The sequence below is a fragment of the Crassostrea angulata genome, chromosome 2, assembly GCF_025612915.1.
Source record: "Crassostrea angulata isolate pt1a10 chromosome 2, ASM2561291v2, whole genome shotgun sequence".
In the NCBI taxonomy this organism is placed as follows: Eukaryota; Metazoa; Mollusca; class Bivalvia; order Ostreida; family Ostreidae; genus Magallana; species Magallana angulata.
In genome coordinates, this window is record NC_069112.1 from 41,801,379 (window position 1) to 41,814,936 (window position 13,558).

Below are 13,558 nucleotides of genomic sequence, written 5' to 3' on the forward strand. Positions count from 1 at the left end.
CCTGGATTTTGGATAAATGAGCAGTGTAATGTGTACTGTTATTTCATAAATGTTGTCTTGAAATTTAAATTTACACAGCCTTAAATTTAATCATTTATGGCAAATTTACAAATTTTTTCTACTTTTCTTTTTTTTTTTTTTTATTTAGCTGATCATTTTAAAATTTGATTAAAAAATATTGAAATGCATGTTTTTATTTTTAAATTTAATTGTATAAAGTTATAGATCTAATTTAGTGACAGTATTTTTTCACAAATTACAACGCATTCTTAAACACACAGGGATCATTCTCCAACATACAGGAGAGAAGAGCACCTAAACAAGAAATTTATCAGTGCTTGTCACATACAAATTGTTCTAGCTGGCGACCATACTTCCCAGTGCAAGATCCATGGTACAAGTTATCGCATCAAGTAACTTAGTTCAGTCCACATCATCATAATCATTATCGTAATAGTAACCCCCCCCCCCCCCCCCTCCACAGTATGAGCAGTAATAACATGTAGCCGCATCCTGTACTTTACTGGGGTGAGGTGGAAAATGTTCCTTTCCACTTGTTTTTTAACTTGATTTATTCTTCTTTTACTTACTTAAAGGGACTTGTTGTTTCATTTTTTCCACCTCTTTTTTTTCTTCGCCCTTTTTTTTTTAAATTTCTTTTTCTTTCAGGTCTTTTTCTCGTTTTTCTTCATTTGATAAATTCGTTCTGTGTAACACATCTAGCACAGAACACTTCCCTAGCTTTTCTTTTAAATGGTTCTTTGACAATTGTTGTAAGCCGAAGTACTTCTGTGATGTCTTCTGTGGCTGATCAGAAGCTCTGTGGAACCTGGATTGGTTTTTCAGATTAGCATAGTACGACGAGAAGCACCTAGACCTTCAAATGTACGGAGAGGTAAGCATGGATGCCGGTCTCTGAATCCCTGCAACCAGTCATGCCATGTCTTTTCTTTTCTTCTGCATTGAATGGATTCTTTCTTCCAGATTGTGTGATAATTGAATATGCAAGCTTATATCTATCCTATATTGTCAAACCAAACCCCTTGCTTTCACCTTCAATAAATGACTAACGAGAGAGTTTTCTCCCACCTTCGAACGGTCGGTTTAGATGCTGAACCTCCAAATCCATTGTTGAAAGTCTCCTTGATAGGGTTGTTCGTTGAATGCCAAATACCTGAGAAGCTTTAAACTTGGTCATTTTACATTTTTAATACACTGGACAGCTTTACTTAAAGCAATATGAGCTGCAATTTTCATGCTGCAATTTTTTTTCACAAAAATGTTATTTTCTACTAAAATGACAAAAATATCATCGTTTATTAATTTTTGATAGCCTTAATTTGGTGGGAAACACCGTGAAAAAGCCTTAATTGAAGCAAAATTTAATGATAGTCGTCCTGTACAAAAAATTGAACTGTTATGTAGAGAAATTTATTTTTTCTGACAAAAATGTATGATTTTCGAAATCTCATTTATCATAAAAGTTTAAGTTACATGCAGACTTAGCATACTAGCAGGTTTTTCCAGCAAAAATAAAATTTAAAAAAATACAGGTCATATTGCTTTAAAGATGTTCTGACCCAATTTCCTTGTTTAGGCACACAGTCTTTTTCTGGCCATTTGCAGTGTTTTTTTTTCTTGGATTAAAAAAAAAATGTTTTAGTTGCAGATCAAGAAAATGTTTGTCATCAGTTATACTTCATTTTTTTTTAACTTTTAGTTTTACGTGATTCTATTTTTAATTCATCTTAAATTACACCAATTCACTTTTTATTCATTTTAGTTTCATAGTTTAAATTGGTATTTTTAAAATTGAATGCTTAAAACGTAAGTTAATACTGATTCAATTCACATTGAATGTCCAAAGATTAAACATATCACCGCTGTATGGATAGAACATTTTCACGGTTTTTATACTGTTCAATTCCCCCAACAGATGGGGGTAAGTGATCACAATTAATATTTTGACATTTTTAAAAATTAAACCACTCAATGATTCTAACCGAACAATATTGTATTATACAATTATTAATTTAAAACCGTATGTTGCCATTCGATAAGTAAATATTTGCTTTACATTTTAAAAATTTTGTAATAATACTGTAAACAGTGCAAATATTTTTTCATCATTACATGACCTTTATAAATGGTAGACATACAAACGAGGTAACAAGACAACGTCCGATCCCCCTTGCCCTATGAATGAAAAAAACAACATAATTATTTGTAAATTGACATGACATTTGAAAAACTGATCGAGTCACAGTTTTGTCCTTTTCAAGTCGAATGTGTTGACCTTAAATTTTCCCTGTTTTTGATGATATCAAACATTGCTCCCTCCTTCACACGAGAGTTTATCAAGTTTGGTAACTCCTGTTTTCTTTAATTTTTTAAGTAATATTGAAAATTGTGCCCACACACCCCAAGTGTCCACTTACCCCATTTGCCCCTAATCAATTTTGAATAGATTCAATTAATCCCACTTTTGCGCGAACATTAAATGTATGTAGTCCTACATGTAGATACATAATACCAAGGGCAGCGCTAAGCGGAACATTACCTTGCGAATAAGTTAATGTAGGGGGAAATGCATTATTTAGGAAAGACATGTAAAACTATAGAATCAAACTATTTCAAACAAATCAAACAAATAATTCTTAAAACCACTTTGAATTCATACCATCTAATTTATCGCAGTCCACATACTTTGTAGTATATCAATTGGGGGGAGGTTGTTTGATAATTTAGATTCATTTAGTGACATTCATTTCTACGTAAGCATACATAAACATCCGTATACATTATGAAACTTAGCTGAAGATCTAGCGATCTGTAGTCTGCTCTGATGAACAATTCAAAGTGCTTGTCGTATGTCAAGTGTCAACCCACAGTAGTAGATACCGGTAGATGTTTATTCTAGAATAGAATATACAAGAATATTAGTGCGAGAGAGAGAGAGAGAGAGAGAGAGAGAGAGAGAGAGAGCCAAAGAGTGACAAAGAGAAAGATGTTAGTACATGGTAATGATGTTGTTGGTAATGATAAAATATACTAGTTTCAATAAATGAAAACAAAGATCTTTTTGTTATTTATCGGTCCCGATATATCTTTTATCATTTCTGTGCTACATGTATCAAGACAGTTGCGTGTATGTATTGCAATACCCCTTCTGCTTGATTTGCTGCAATGTAATATAAACAAGTTTATATTTAAATTGCAATCTTCGTACCATTTAAAAAAACGAATCGTATTAAAAGATAGTTCATCATCATTATTGTATCAAAGTTAGCAAGATTCATGGCTTAAGTACAAGGGTTGGGGGTCAATTACTCTAAACTTTTACTATGTAATTACATGTAATTTGAAATCCAACAATATTTTTTTTTTTCAATTGCATTGGATTCCATTTTTGTAATGCAATGCTATCCATTGAAATAATTTGAGACATGTTATTAAATACATATTAATTTATAGGTTTTTGTTTTTTTGTTTGTTTGTTTTTTTCATTTTTTTATCAGAACAAATACATTGATAAAATAAACATTGATATACACTTATATACAGGGTAATACTTATTTAGGTTTGCTTTTAATTTGATTACTATTTCTTGATTTTGCTTTAAAATTTCAAGAAACGTAATTTTGAATGAACAATATATTCAACCAGTATCATTAAGTTTAAGTTTTATTCTGAACTAAATTTCTCAAGTAATTGCTTACTCAATATCTTTATTATTGTGTATTACACATTATGTGAAAGGGTTCACAGCTGAACAGAATTAGACCTTTACGCAATGTCAAAGGTACTTTGATATACCGTATAAATAAATTAAACATTTTAAGACATGTTTTTATTGCAACAACACAAACCGATGTCAAACAGGTATACAAATGAAACATAATTATAAAACATCCTTTTTCATCCTTTAACTTAGAAAAAAAATTAAGTGTAATCTAAAATTAATTCAAAAATTGTTCACAGATTATCTTTTTAGAATTCATTTTGATACAATCAATTTATTGTTATCAAAGGCAAAATCAATTACCACGTAGTTTCAATTATATTGAAAAAAATGTATTATTTATGCTTAATTTAAGTTTTTTTTTTTAATTACCCATCCCTGATATATACGCCATTACTTCCTTATTTTAATTTGCAAAACATCTGACATAGTTCACAGATTGCAATCTTTTACTTTTATTTCACAATAAACAATGAACACTTTAACTTTATGAAAAATATATTTTTTTTAATAATCGGAAATAAATGTATAATTTATAATATTTCCATACAACTAACAGCAGGAAATTGATGTAATTCGTAATTGCGAATTTGATCATAATCTGAGTTTTATACATCACGAAGTTAAATAATTAAGTGGTTACAATTGTGCCATATGTAATAAGATCTCTCTCTCTCTCTCTCTCTCTCTCTCTCTCTCTCTCTCTCTCTCTCTCTCTCTCTCTCTCTCTCTCTGCCTGCCTTCTTGCTATTGTAGACCGTCTGAATATATTGTATTGTTAAATCAGTAAAAATGTTTAAGACAATCATTGAATAATGAAAATCACTTGATTCCATGGAGACTATTCTATAACTAGATAACTAGATATATAATTTTTTAGTGACAAAATGTACAGAGAGAGAGAGAGAGAGAGAGAGAGAAAGAAAGAGAGAGAGAGAGAGAGAGAAAATATGATCTTGTTGGTAATTTTTTAATATGCGAGTTTCAGTAAATAAATATAAAAAAAAAAATTATCTCGCCCGATATATATCTGTTATCATAGCTGTGATGCATGTATCAAGACAGTAACGTGTATGTTATACCCCTTCTGCTTGATATGCTACAATGTACCTCAACAAATTTATGAATAAATTTTGAGATGAAATATATTTATAAACAGCATCAATATACACTTATATACGCGGTAATACTTTTGAAGGTTTGATTTTAATTCGATCGCCGTTTCTTGATCTTGCTTTAAAATTTCAAGAAACGTAATTTTGAATGAACAATAAATTCAACCAGTATTATGATGTTCAAGTCTAGAGCTGAGCTTAATTTTCCTCAAGTAATTTTGTATTCAATATCTTTAATATTGTGTATTACACTTTATGTAGAAGGGTTCACAGCTGAAAAAAATAGACCTTTACTTATTGCCTTTGTTATACCGTATAAACATATTAAACATTATTATACATTTTTTTGCAACAACACACACCAATGTCAAACAGGTATACAAACGACACATTAATATCATACATCTTTTTTCAACGTTTAACTTAGAAAAAAGTAAATAGAAATGTAATCTAAAATTAATTCGGGAATTGTTTTTACCTGATATTTTTAAAATGTATTTTAATACATTAATTTTTTTGTTATTCAAGGGAAAAAAAATACAAGTAGTTTTTTTTTTCTCTTTCAATTAACCCATCCCTAATATGTACGTCAATATTCTTTTTTTTATTTGCATAACATTTGACTTATATGTCACATATTGTAATCGTTTACGTTAAATACACGATAAACAAGGAAATACTTTAACTTTATGGAAAATTAAAACAAACCCAGGAAATAAATGTATCATTTATAATATTTCCATATAATCAACAACAGGAAATTGTTCTAATTAGTTATTGCGAGCTTTTTGATCACAGCCTGACCTTTATACATCCAGATTTTAAATAATAAACTGGTTACAATTGTACCATATGTAATAAGATCCTTCTCTCTCTCTCTCTCTCTCTCTCTCTCTCTCTCTCTCTCTCTCTCTCTCTCTCTCTCTATTGTAGACCGTCTAAATATATTTCATTGTTAAGAATATTGTAACTTTTACCCCAATTCATATAGAGTAATTTCGTATCTTTTAATCTGTAATAAAGTAATTTATGTTTGCCCAGAAAACTAAATTCAGTTTAAGCAGTCTGATATTCAGTTATTTTGTGTAAAAAAAAGTGTGTTGAAGAAATGCTATTCATGCAATATGAACAGTTTTCAATACATGTACAACATATTTTGATAGATCATGTCACAAAAAGGACAAGGCGATATCGCTGCAGTGGGGATACAAACGTTATATTAAACGTTAACGATTCACGTTTAACTTATTTTATTTTGTGTCAGTTTATATTCAAGTGTTTTAAACCTTTCTATTTGCAAAGTGATTTATGTTCAATGCACTCACCATAACATTTGTGGGAATCAATTGAAGTATTGTTGTCAGTTGTAGAGTTATAAGCAAGGCAGAGAGCTCTCAAATCTTTGTCGTATACCAGTAAAACATATTTTCCATGTTTTTTTTCATCATTTAATTTGTTTAATTCGTTTCAAAACAAAAACAATTTCTAACGTTAATCTAAGAAGTATTAGGTATAAAAACTGAAATTTTCACTCACAAAACTCAAAATGTAAACCGAATTATAATGTAAGCTATGTTTACATAGCAAAGAACGGTAATTTGTATTTGACTACAAGTATCAGAAATGCCTTACTAAAGCATTGCAAACATTTAATCGGGAAACAAATGACTATAATCGTGATCATGTCCTTTTAAACAGAGGATAGTCAAGTTTTAAACAGCTACATTATAAATGGGCTTTCTAATATAAATGCACATGTGAAGATTTGTATTTTATTGTTAGAAATGTGATCTTACAAGTGCACATGTTTCTTTGTCTACGAAATATTAGTTCGAGTGTTAAAATTGATTGGATTTAATACAAAAACGTGTAGATGACGTTAGGGCAAAATATTTTGATTAATGAATAAGTTCAAATCAGTTGAAGACAACTAAAAAAAAAATGTATTGTTAACACTAGAAAAAAATATCTAAAATAGTTGTTAAATAAAATGGTTGTCTTTATCATTCATCTTTCGTTAGATATAAATAGAATAAGTTATAAATAAACAAATTAACAAAATTAATAAAACTCCAAAGAACAAGATCATAAAACATTATTCGAATAATAACCTTCTAGAATTATATTTCTGAGCAAGTCAATCATAATAACACAAAGTAAGATAAAAACATATTTTTTAAATTCTATTTTCCATTTAAACCTCTTAAAACTTCGTTTTTACTGCAAAGTAAACAGTGCATTTTTTTAATTCAACAGACAGGTATTAACTATTTTAGAATAAGGTGAAAGTGGCCACTATCCTCTGTGGCAACACTTGATGAGTTAATGTGCAGACTCGAAATCATCAGGTCAGTAGAATACAAGTGAAAGACCCAGACATTATCAAACACCATGGTTTTGAGCCTCCATGTCTCCATCGATCCAGTCTGCTAACTGCATACTTACATACAGGCAGGATTTGGCCATTTTGACCGGATCCGGCTTGTATGAATTGAACTCGTATGTATCTTGTAATTATTATTACGTCAGAAAATGTACAACTTATAACTCAGATGTTATACAGTTTTATACAAATCAAATATCAAATTACATTATACATCATTCATCGTAAAGAAACGAAAATAAATAATTTATTATCGCACAAAAACACAAATGTTTATTTAGTGAATGGTAGAAATATTGCATATTTTCCTAATAAAAGGAAATAACAGAACATATATACAGTATCAAGCAAAAATGAAATAATAACGAAGTGAAACTAAAACAACAACAATAAATAACTTAAAAACTGTATATCAACACGCCATTTTAATATCTTGATCATCTGATAAAAAAAAATATACTTAACAGCGCAAGTCGAAAACTGTAATACATACATGTATTTCAACACTGAATTATACATCTTAAGGACAGTAAAATGTTAAGATTGATATACTTAGTGTAGTAAACGAAGAACAAGCTGAAAATGAATGTTTTATGCGATAGATATGTCATTCTCTGTAATGTCCTATTGAAATGACGGCTAAAACATTGGGATATGTCGTTCGTTTCTCTATCATTTACTTTCCCATTACGTTTTACCTAAAATAATACAACATGTTGGTTAGCTTTAGGTTGAAAATCATAGTAAAAAAATCTGTATAATAGCTTTAAAATATGTATTTGAGGTAGTATAAATCAATCAAAATTGTTAAATTCGCTTAAGTTGTGGATGGACTTCTTTAGTTCTACAAAACCTAAATTTCGACAGCATTTTTTTTTATGAATCAGTGGTAAAGTCATTTCAGTGGTAAAGTATTGTTGTACATAGAGCCTGCCTGTAAAAATTCCACTCCAAACTTTAAATATTATGAACGCTACCTTCGTTGCAGTGATAACCTCTCCAGCCAGGGATGCATCCAGAGTCGCAAACGCCATTCACATTATTACATCCGGCACATGTGTCATTGCATCTTTCAGTACATTTATTTCCAAAATAACCACGTGGACATGCTAGTAAAAAAATAAGAAAATGTATCTTTACACAATAAAACAGCTGTATCTTATTTAGACAAATATGTTTGTTTTTTGTATTTGTAACAATACGGGTCGCAACAGCTAAATATGCTGCACAAAGGACACCACATTTCTCATCGTCTGTAACGTTTGTTACACGTTTGAAAAACCAGATGACCTTTGTAGACCAAATCACAGTCAGCATTATAACATTATGACAAAAATTCACCAAATTCAAGGGCTGCGTATTTCTTAAAAAAAGAAAAACTACTGTTTATGGAGTTACAAACTCGGTTTGCTAAGTATAATTAGACACTTTGATTTCTGAAATTTCAAACCAATACAATTTTGTACATGTTTGCTGTAACAATGTATAATACATTATTCATAAATGAAGGTGACTACTGGCTTTGTTTTTATAACTCGCTAAATAAACCCAATATACTGAACAAAGACTACTGTTGGTAATACCAAAAAAAGTGTGTGATGAGAAATTATACCGGTATAAAACTTAATAACTGATAAAAGCAAAACAAGTTCTTAAGTATAGACGTTCTTCGTTTTTCGTAAACGAATTTGTAAGAAATATCACAGTGAATCTGTTTTTAAACGGTCAGATGACCGTTATGCCGTGAACAGTCCATTTAATAAACATTAGAGCTGTCAACCAATCTTTAAATTCCATGTGTCTTTAAATAAATATGCAATGTACAATATTCGTTACAGGAATGAAAAATCGCGGAAATATTTCATTAGCGAGGTCTTGCATTTACTTCGTTAGAGTCGTAAATTATTGAGGGTCGTGTTCGTTATATACGGTAATTTTCTTTTGGTTTATAAATCCTCCAAAGCCGTAAATTTGCTTAATTTCACATTTCCTGTGAAAAAGAAAGTTTACCTGTCTGCACACTGACACAACTTTTTTTTTAAACAGTTGTGAAACTTTTAAAGTCAATGCAGGAACTAATCAGCAAAGCAACTCATCTTATATGGAATCAATTCGGTTCATAAATAAAATGTTTCAATGTTATTAAATTTGTTTTAAACATAACTATACATATGTTCATAATCTTTTATTACACACAATTAAAAAAATACACGTTTATACTTGATTCGTATGATTGTTTTAGAACAAAAAAAATATCTCTCCAAATTAAATAAGTTCTAGCAATGCTTTGTAAGGTAGCCAATACGTAACAGTAACAAAGTCATATAAAGGCATGTACACATACAAGTAATCTTTGTCTATTGAAATCATTTCTTACCTAATTCACAGTGATGACCTTGGTATCCAGGTTTACAACACTGGCTATAGCCCGTCTCTATGTGACAGTACTGACAGTTGACATCAGGACAGGGAATGGAGCAGTAAGATCCGTAAAACCCTGTTACTGGACATCCTGTACATCAAATGTTCTTTATTACATATGTTTTTATTTTGATGTTATATTTAATCTATTCAAAATGAAAAGAAAAAGATACAAGAGGCGTTTATTTATGTGATTGTGTATATTGATATGCATGAATAAAATGAAAAATATGATGGTGCATTAATGGTTTTAAAAAAATCAATGGATATCCAGTATTTGACTATTGTAACATACAGATCCGTCTCTCCAACTTGAGGACTGTGACCTAATATCTTCGCTAGCCAAGAAATTTTTTTCCACTACGCTTCCTATAAACCTTCGGCAGATCTCATTAGGTTTATAGGGAGAGAATTGGACCGAAAACTCTTGGTTAGCAAATATGCTATCAAACCTAGAGGTCATACATGTTATAGTGTGGTAGAGGTACTCTCATCAACCTTGCATTGAACTATTCCATAAAATTATGTGCTTTTATAAAATTTAAGCAATACCTCAGCAGGTGTTAAGAGATATAATACTGTAATAAAATTATCCAAGCTACCACCTACGAACATATCAGGAATTACTTACACCAAATAACATATTTTTAAGATATATGCGACCTGTTAAGTTATTTTATCTCGCTACATTACGCCTTCCTAACATATATGTAACATCCATGCCCCTCATAGTAAAATGGTTTGCCATTCATTTAATTTGATACTAAATGAAATATTTGAAATGCAATGTTCCATCCTGTCACTAAGTTATCTTTATACTGATTAAATAGCAAAAGGTTTCTTTGTGACTAGTTTGAATAACTCACATCTATAATAAAATTGCTAAGCATGACATTTTACTATTTTTTTTCGGGGTGGGTGGCATTCCGAGATAAAATAGACACTTTAGACGATTGAACAAAATTTAAAAAAAAATCATTCAAATAACCAACACGTTCTCAGATTACTGATTTAATCCACAGGGTCTACACTCTGGTTTATTGTTTTATGTTTTGACAATAAAGGTAAACATGTGACCAAAAATGAAAAATATTTTAAAAAAAATTCAAAGGTTCTTCAAATTGTAAAGAATACTAACCATACACTTCTACTTCACAGAGGTTACTCCATACAAAACGTTTATAACCGTCAGGGTAGACAACTCCTGGTCGTCTCTCGTTGTAGTAGATGACATATTGTCCATGTACAAAACAATTTGTTGTGAAGACAAAAGGTGTTGTTTTTGTTGTGAAGTTGTCGTCCTTGAAACACAACGTTCCCTGTGATCTATCCGTGGTATTGGATACATAGACGGAGAATCCAAGTAAATGGCCTGCTATGTACGTCCGAAACCAGGAATCTGTACAAGACGTTATCGATCAAATGAGAAACCAGGATTATAAATTTATTTTTAAAATGGTTTGAAACAGTTTACGCTTTTTTATAAACCGCTTCGCGGTTTATAAAGCGTAAACTGCCCCTAACCATTTTATATCGTATAAAACTAAACAAAATATTGAATTCATTCCTTAAATCATATTTTATCACTACTCTATGCCATACATTTATACTGTTACTGTTTTAAAAATCGCGGTCATGTATTGATACACTAGCATTAAGGATAAAGTAAGTAATCCGTCAATTTAGATTCGGGACTATAAAGAAATATAAGTATGTAATCACTTAAACATATGAACAATTATATTGATGCAAACTAAAAAAAAATCAACATTTTAATGTAAGCTTTAATTTGCAATCATAGTTTAAAGACCGCACTTAACAATCCACCGTTTTTAAAATGTTGATTCATTTAATGCAAATGTTCATTACATTCATTGATACAGTTTGATTTTTTTTTTACACTTCTTTACAATAAAAGCAAAAAAGATTAATAGTATGATTTTGAATCACTCCAAGATACAGGAATTTCAATACATCAACGTAAATATTTAGTAAACTGATAAACCTGAACCGTTATCATATAAATACAAAGTGTACATGTAGATACGTAATGCACATTTGAAGCAACACTGACTATCATTTGCAAGTTACACAATGATTGTGACTATACCATGTTTGTCAGTCACAAAGTAGATGGTGATGTGATTGATGCTGTGGATGCTGTTCAGGTTCACCCACCAGGTGGCGTCTTGTGTGCCTAATGATACAGCACATTGACCACCGTCGAAGCTCAGATTAGATTTACGTCCGTCCACAGCGTTACTTGCGTCATATCTGTCGTCACCTGGTCTCAATGGATACTGCTGGTATGCTGGTTTATTGAGGGCAATATTAACTGTCAACAAACACACACAACACATACTAAACACAATCGTATAATAATATCCGATATGGTATAAATAGCATTTACATTTTGATAATACTTCTCAAACACATGAAAAATACATTGTTTCATTTATGTATTGGTCCTTTTTTGTTTATATGAAATACAATTAATTAAATGAGATTTACTGAAAAGCATACGAAGTCTGAATACACATAAACATCATTTTTTATATAAATTACATGTGACAGTTATATTGTATACACATATCACCCATTTTGAATGTTAAATACATATACATGTAATAATGTTGTAAACAATATATTATTCAAAAGTATTATAGATAAATATCCGTCTTTATAAGAATATAATATCTTAACAGAAAGTATTGAAATATCAAAAAACTATTGTCTTATACTATTGCAAAGTTATATGACATTATATGTATGTAATCTTACCATAAGCCTTTGAAATCGCCAAAAGCCACATAAATGAAAACACCCATAACATAGTTAAAATCAAATGCATAGAGTGAAGTTAAAAATCAACTTCAACATATAGTAACTGACTGGGATTCTTATTCCATAGACACTTTGATATAAAAGGAAATAATTACAGGATACAAATGGTAAGTTCACTTTTAATGGAGCTGAAACATATTAATACATTTATAATATACGATATTGTTTCAAGTCTCTAAAATGAAATTGTATGATTGATTTAAATAAAAAAATAATAATAATAACAGCTTTCTAATTATGACCCCGTCATTAACATTTGTCAGAACAAAGAAAGTTTCACTGAGGGATTTTTATCATTGTTACATTTAATGCCAGGATATTGACCTTTATACATTAAACTTTGGTATATCGAACACAGATATCTCGAATACCACGGATATCCCGAGGTATATCTGTGGTCCCGGCAAGTTTTACTATAAAAATGGTTATAAAAAAACTGGTATGTCGAGCAAGGCAACTCGAATACACCGCTTATCTCAAAATTAACTTACGGCCCCAGTCACTATAAGACATGCTTTCTCTCGAAGTCAAGTCAATTAACCGCCTCAGTAATTTCACACCTTCAGTGCACTGTCTTTCCCTTTCGCCGATTTTCCGGTCTATTGAACATATCCGTTAGTATAGCACGTGCTATTATTTAGGTTACCTGTGATTTTCACGCCTTAACAGCCCCAAGCTTTTGAAAGCCGTTCTTGATAATTATGCAAGCCAGGTTATCGACGATGCTTACATAGGGACATCGGGAGACACGATAATTAAACATAACTTGGAATGATTCTTATGTAAACACATAAAAGTGAAAAAAAAATCAAGACAATAGTTATTTAAATACTTCTTTAGTTATATGAATCCACGCTAGAGACTCAATTCATGCAATACATGTACATCCCATCTCAAATAATTTCTTGATAATGATTCTGTTTATAAAACAAAATGACATATCCTCTTTATTGCTGTGTGACGGCTATTCATTATTGACATTCTGAACAAGTTTCTAGTATCATTGTCTTAGGTATTCTGTTTACTACAGATGACTTCATATAACTTTTTTTG

General features: G+C 30.5%; 1 protein-coding gene across 1 annotated transcript in view; it reads right to left on the reverse strand.

Annotated features, from left to right (window-relative positions):
• The window catches only part of LOC128174346 (multiple epidermal growth factor-like domains protein 6), a 36,752-nt gene extending 23,734 nt beyond the window's left edge, over positions 1-13,018 (reverse strand). Inside the window, exons 1-5 of the mRNA XM_052839915.1 lie at positions 12,997-13,018; positions 11,772-11,996; positions 10,800-11,060; positions 9,618-9,752; positions 8,218-8,349 (exon numbers count right to left, since the gene is read on the reverse strand). Coding sequence (XP_052695875.1) covers positions 8,218-8,349; positions 9,618-9,752; positions 10,800-11,060; positions 11,772-11,996; positions 12,997-13,018 — 775 coding nt within the window. The remainder of the gene's footprint in view (positions 1-8,217; positions 8,350-9,617; positions 9,753-10,799; positions 11,061-11,771; positions 11,997-12,996) is intronic.
• Positions 13,019-13,558: the final 540 nt, after the last annotated feature.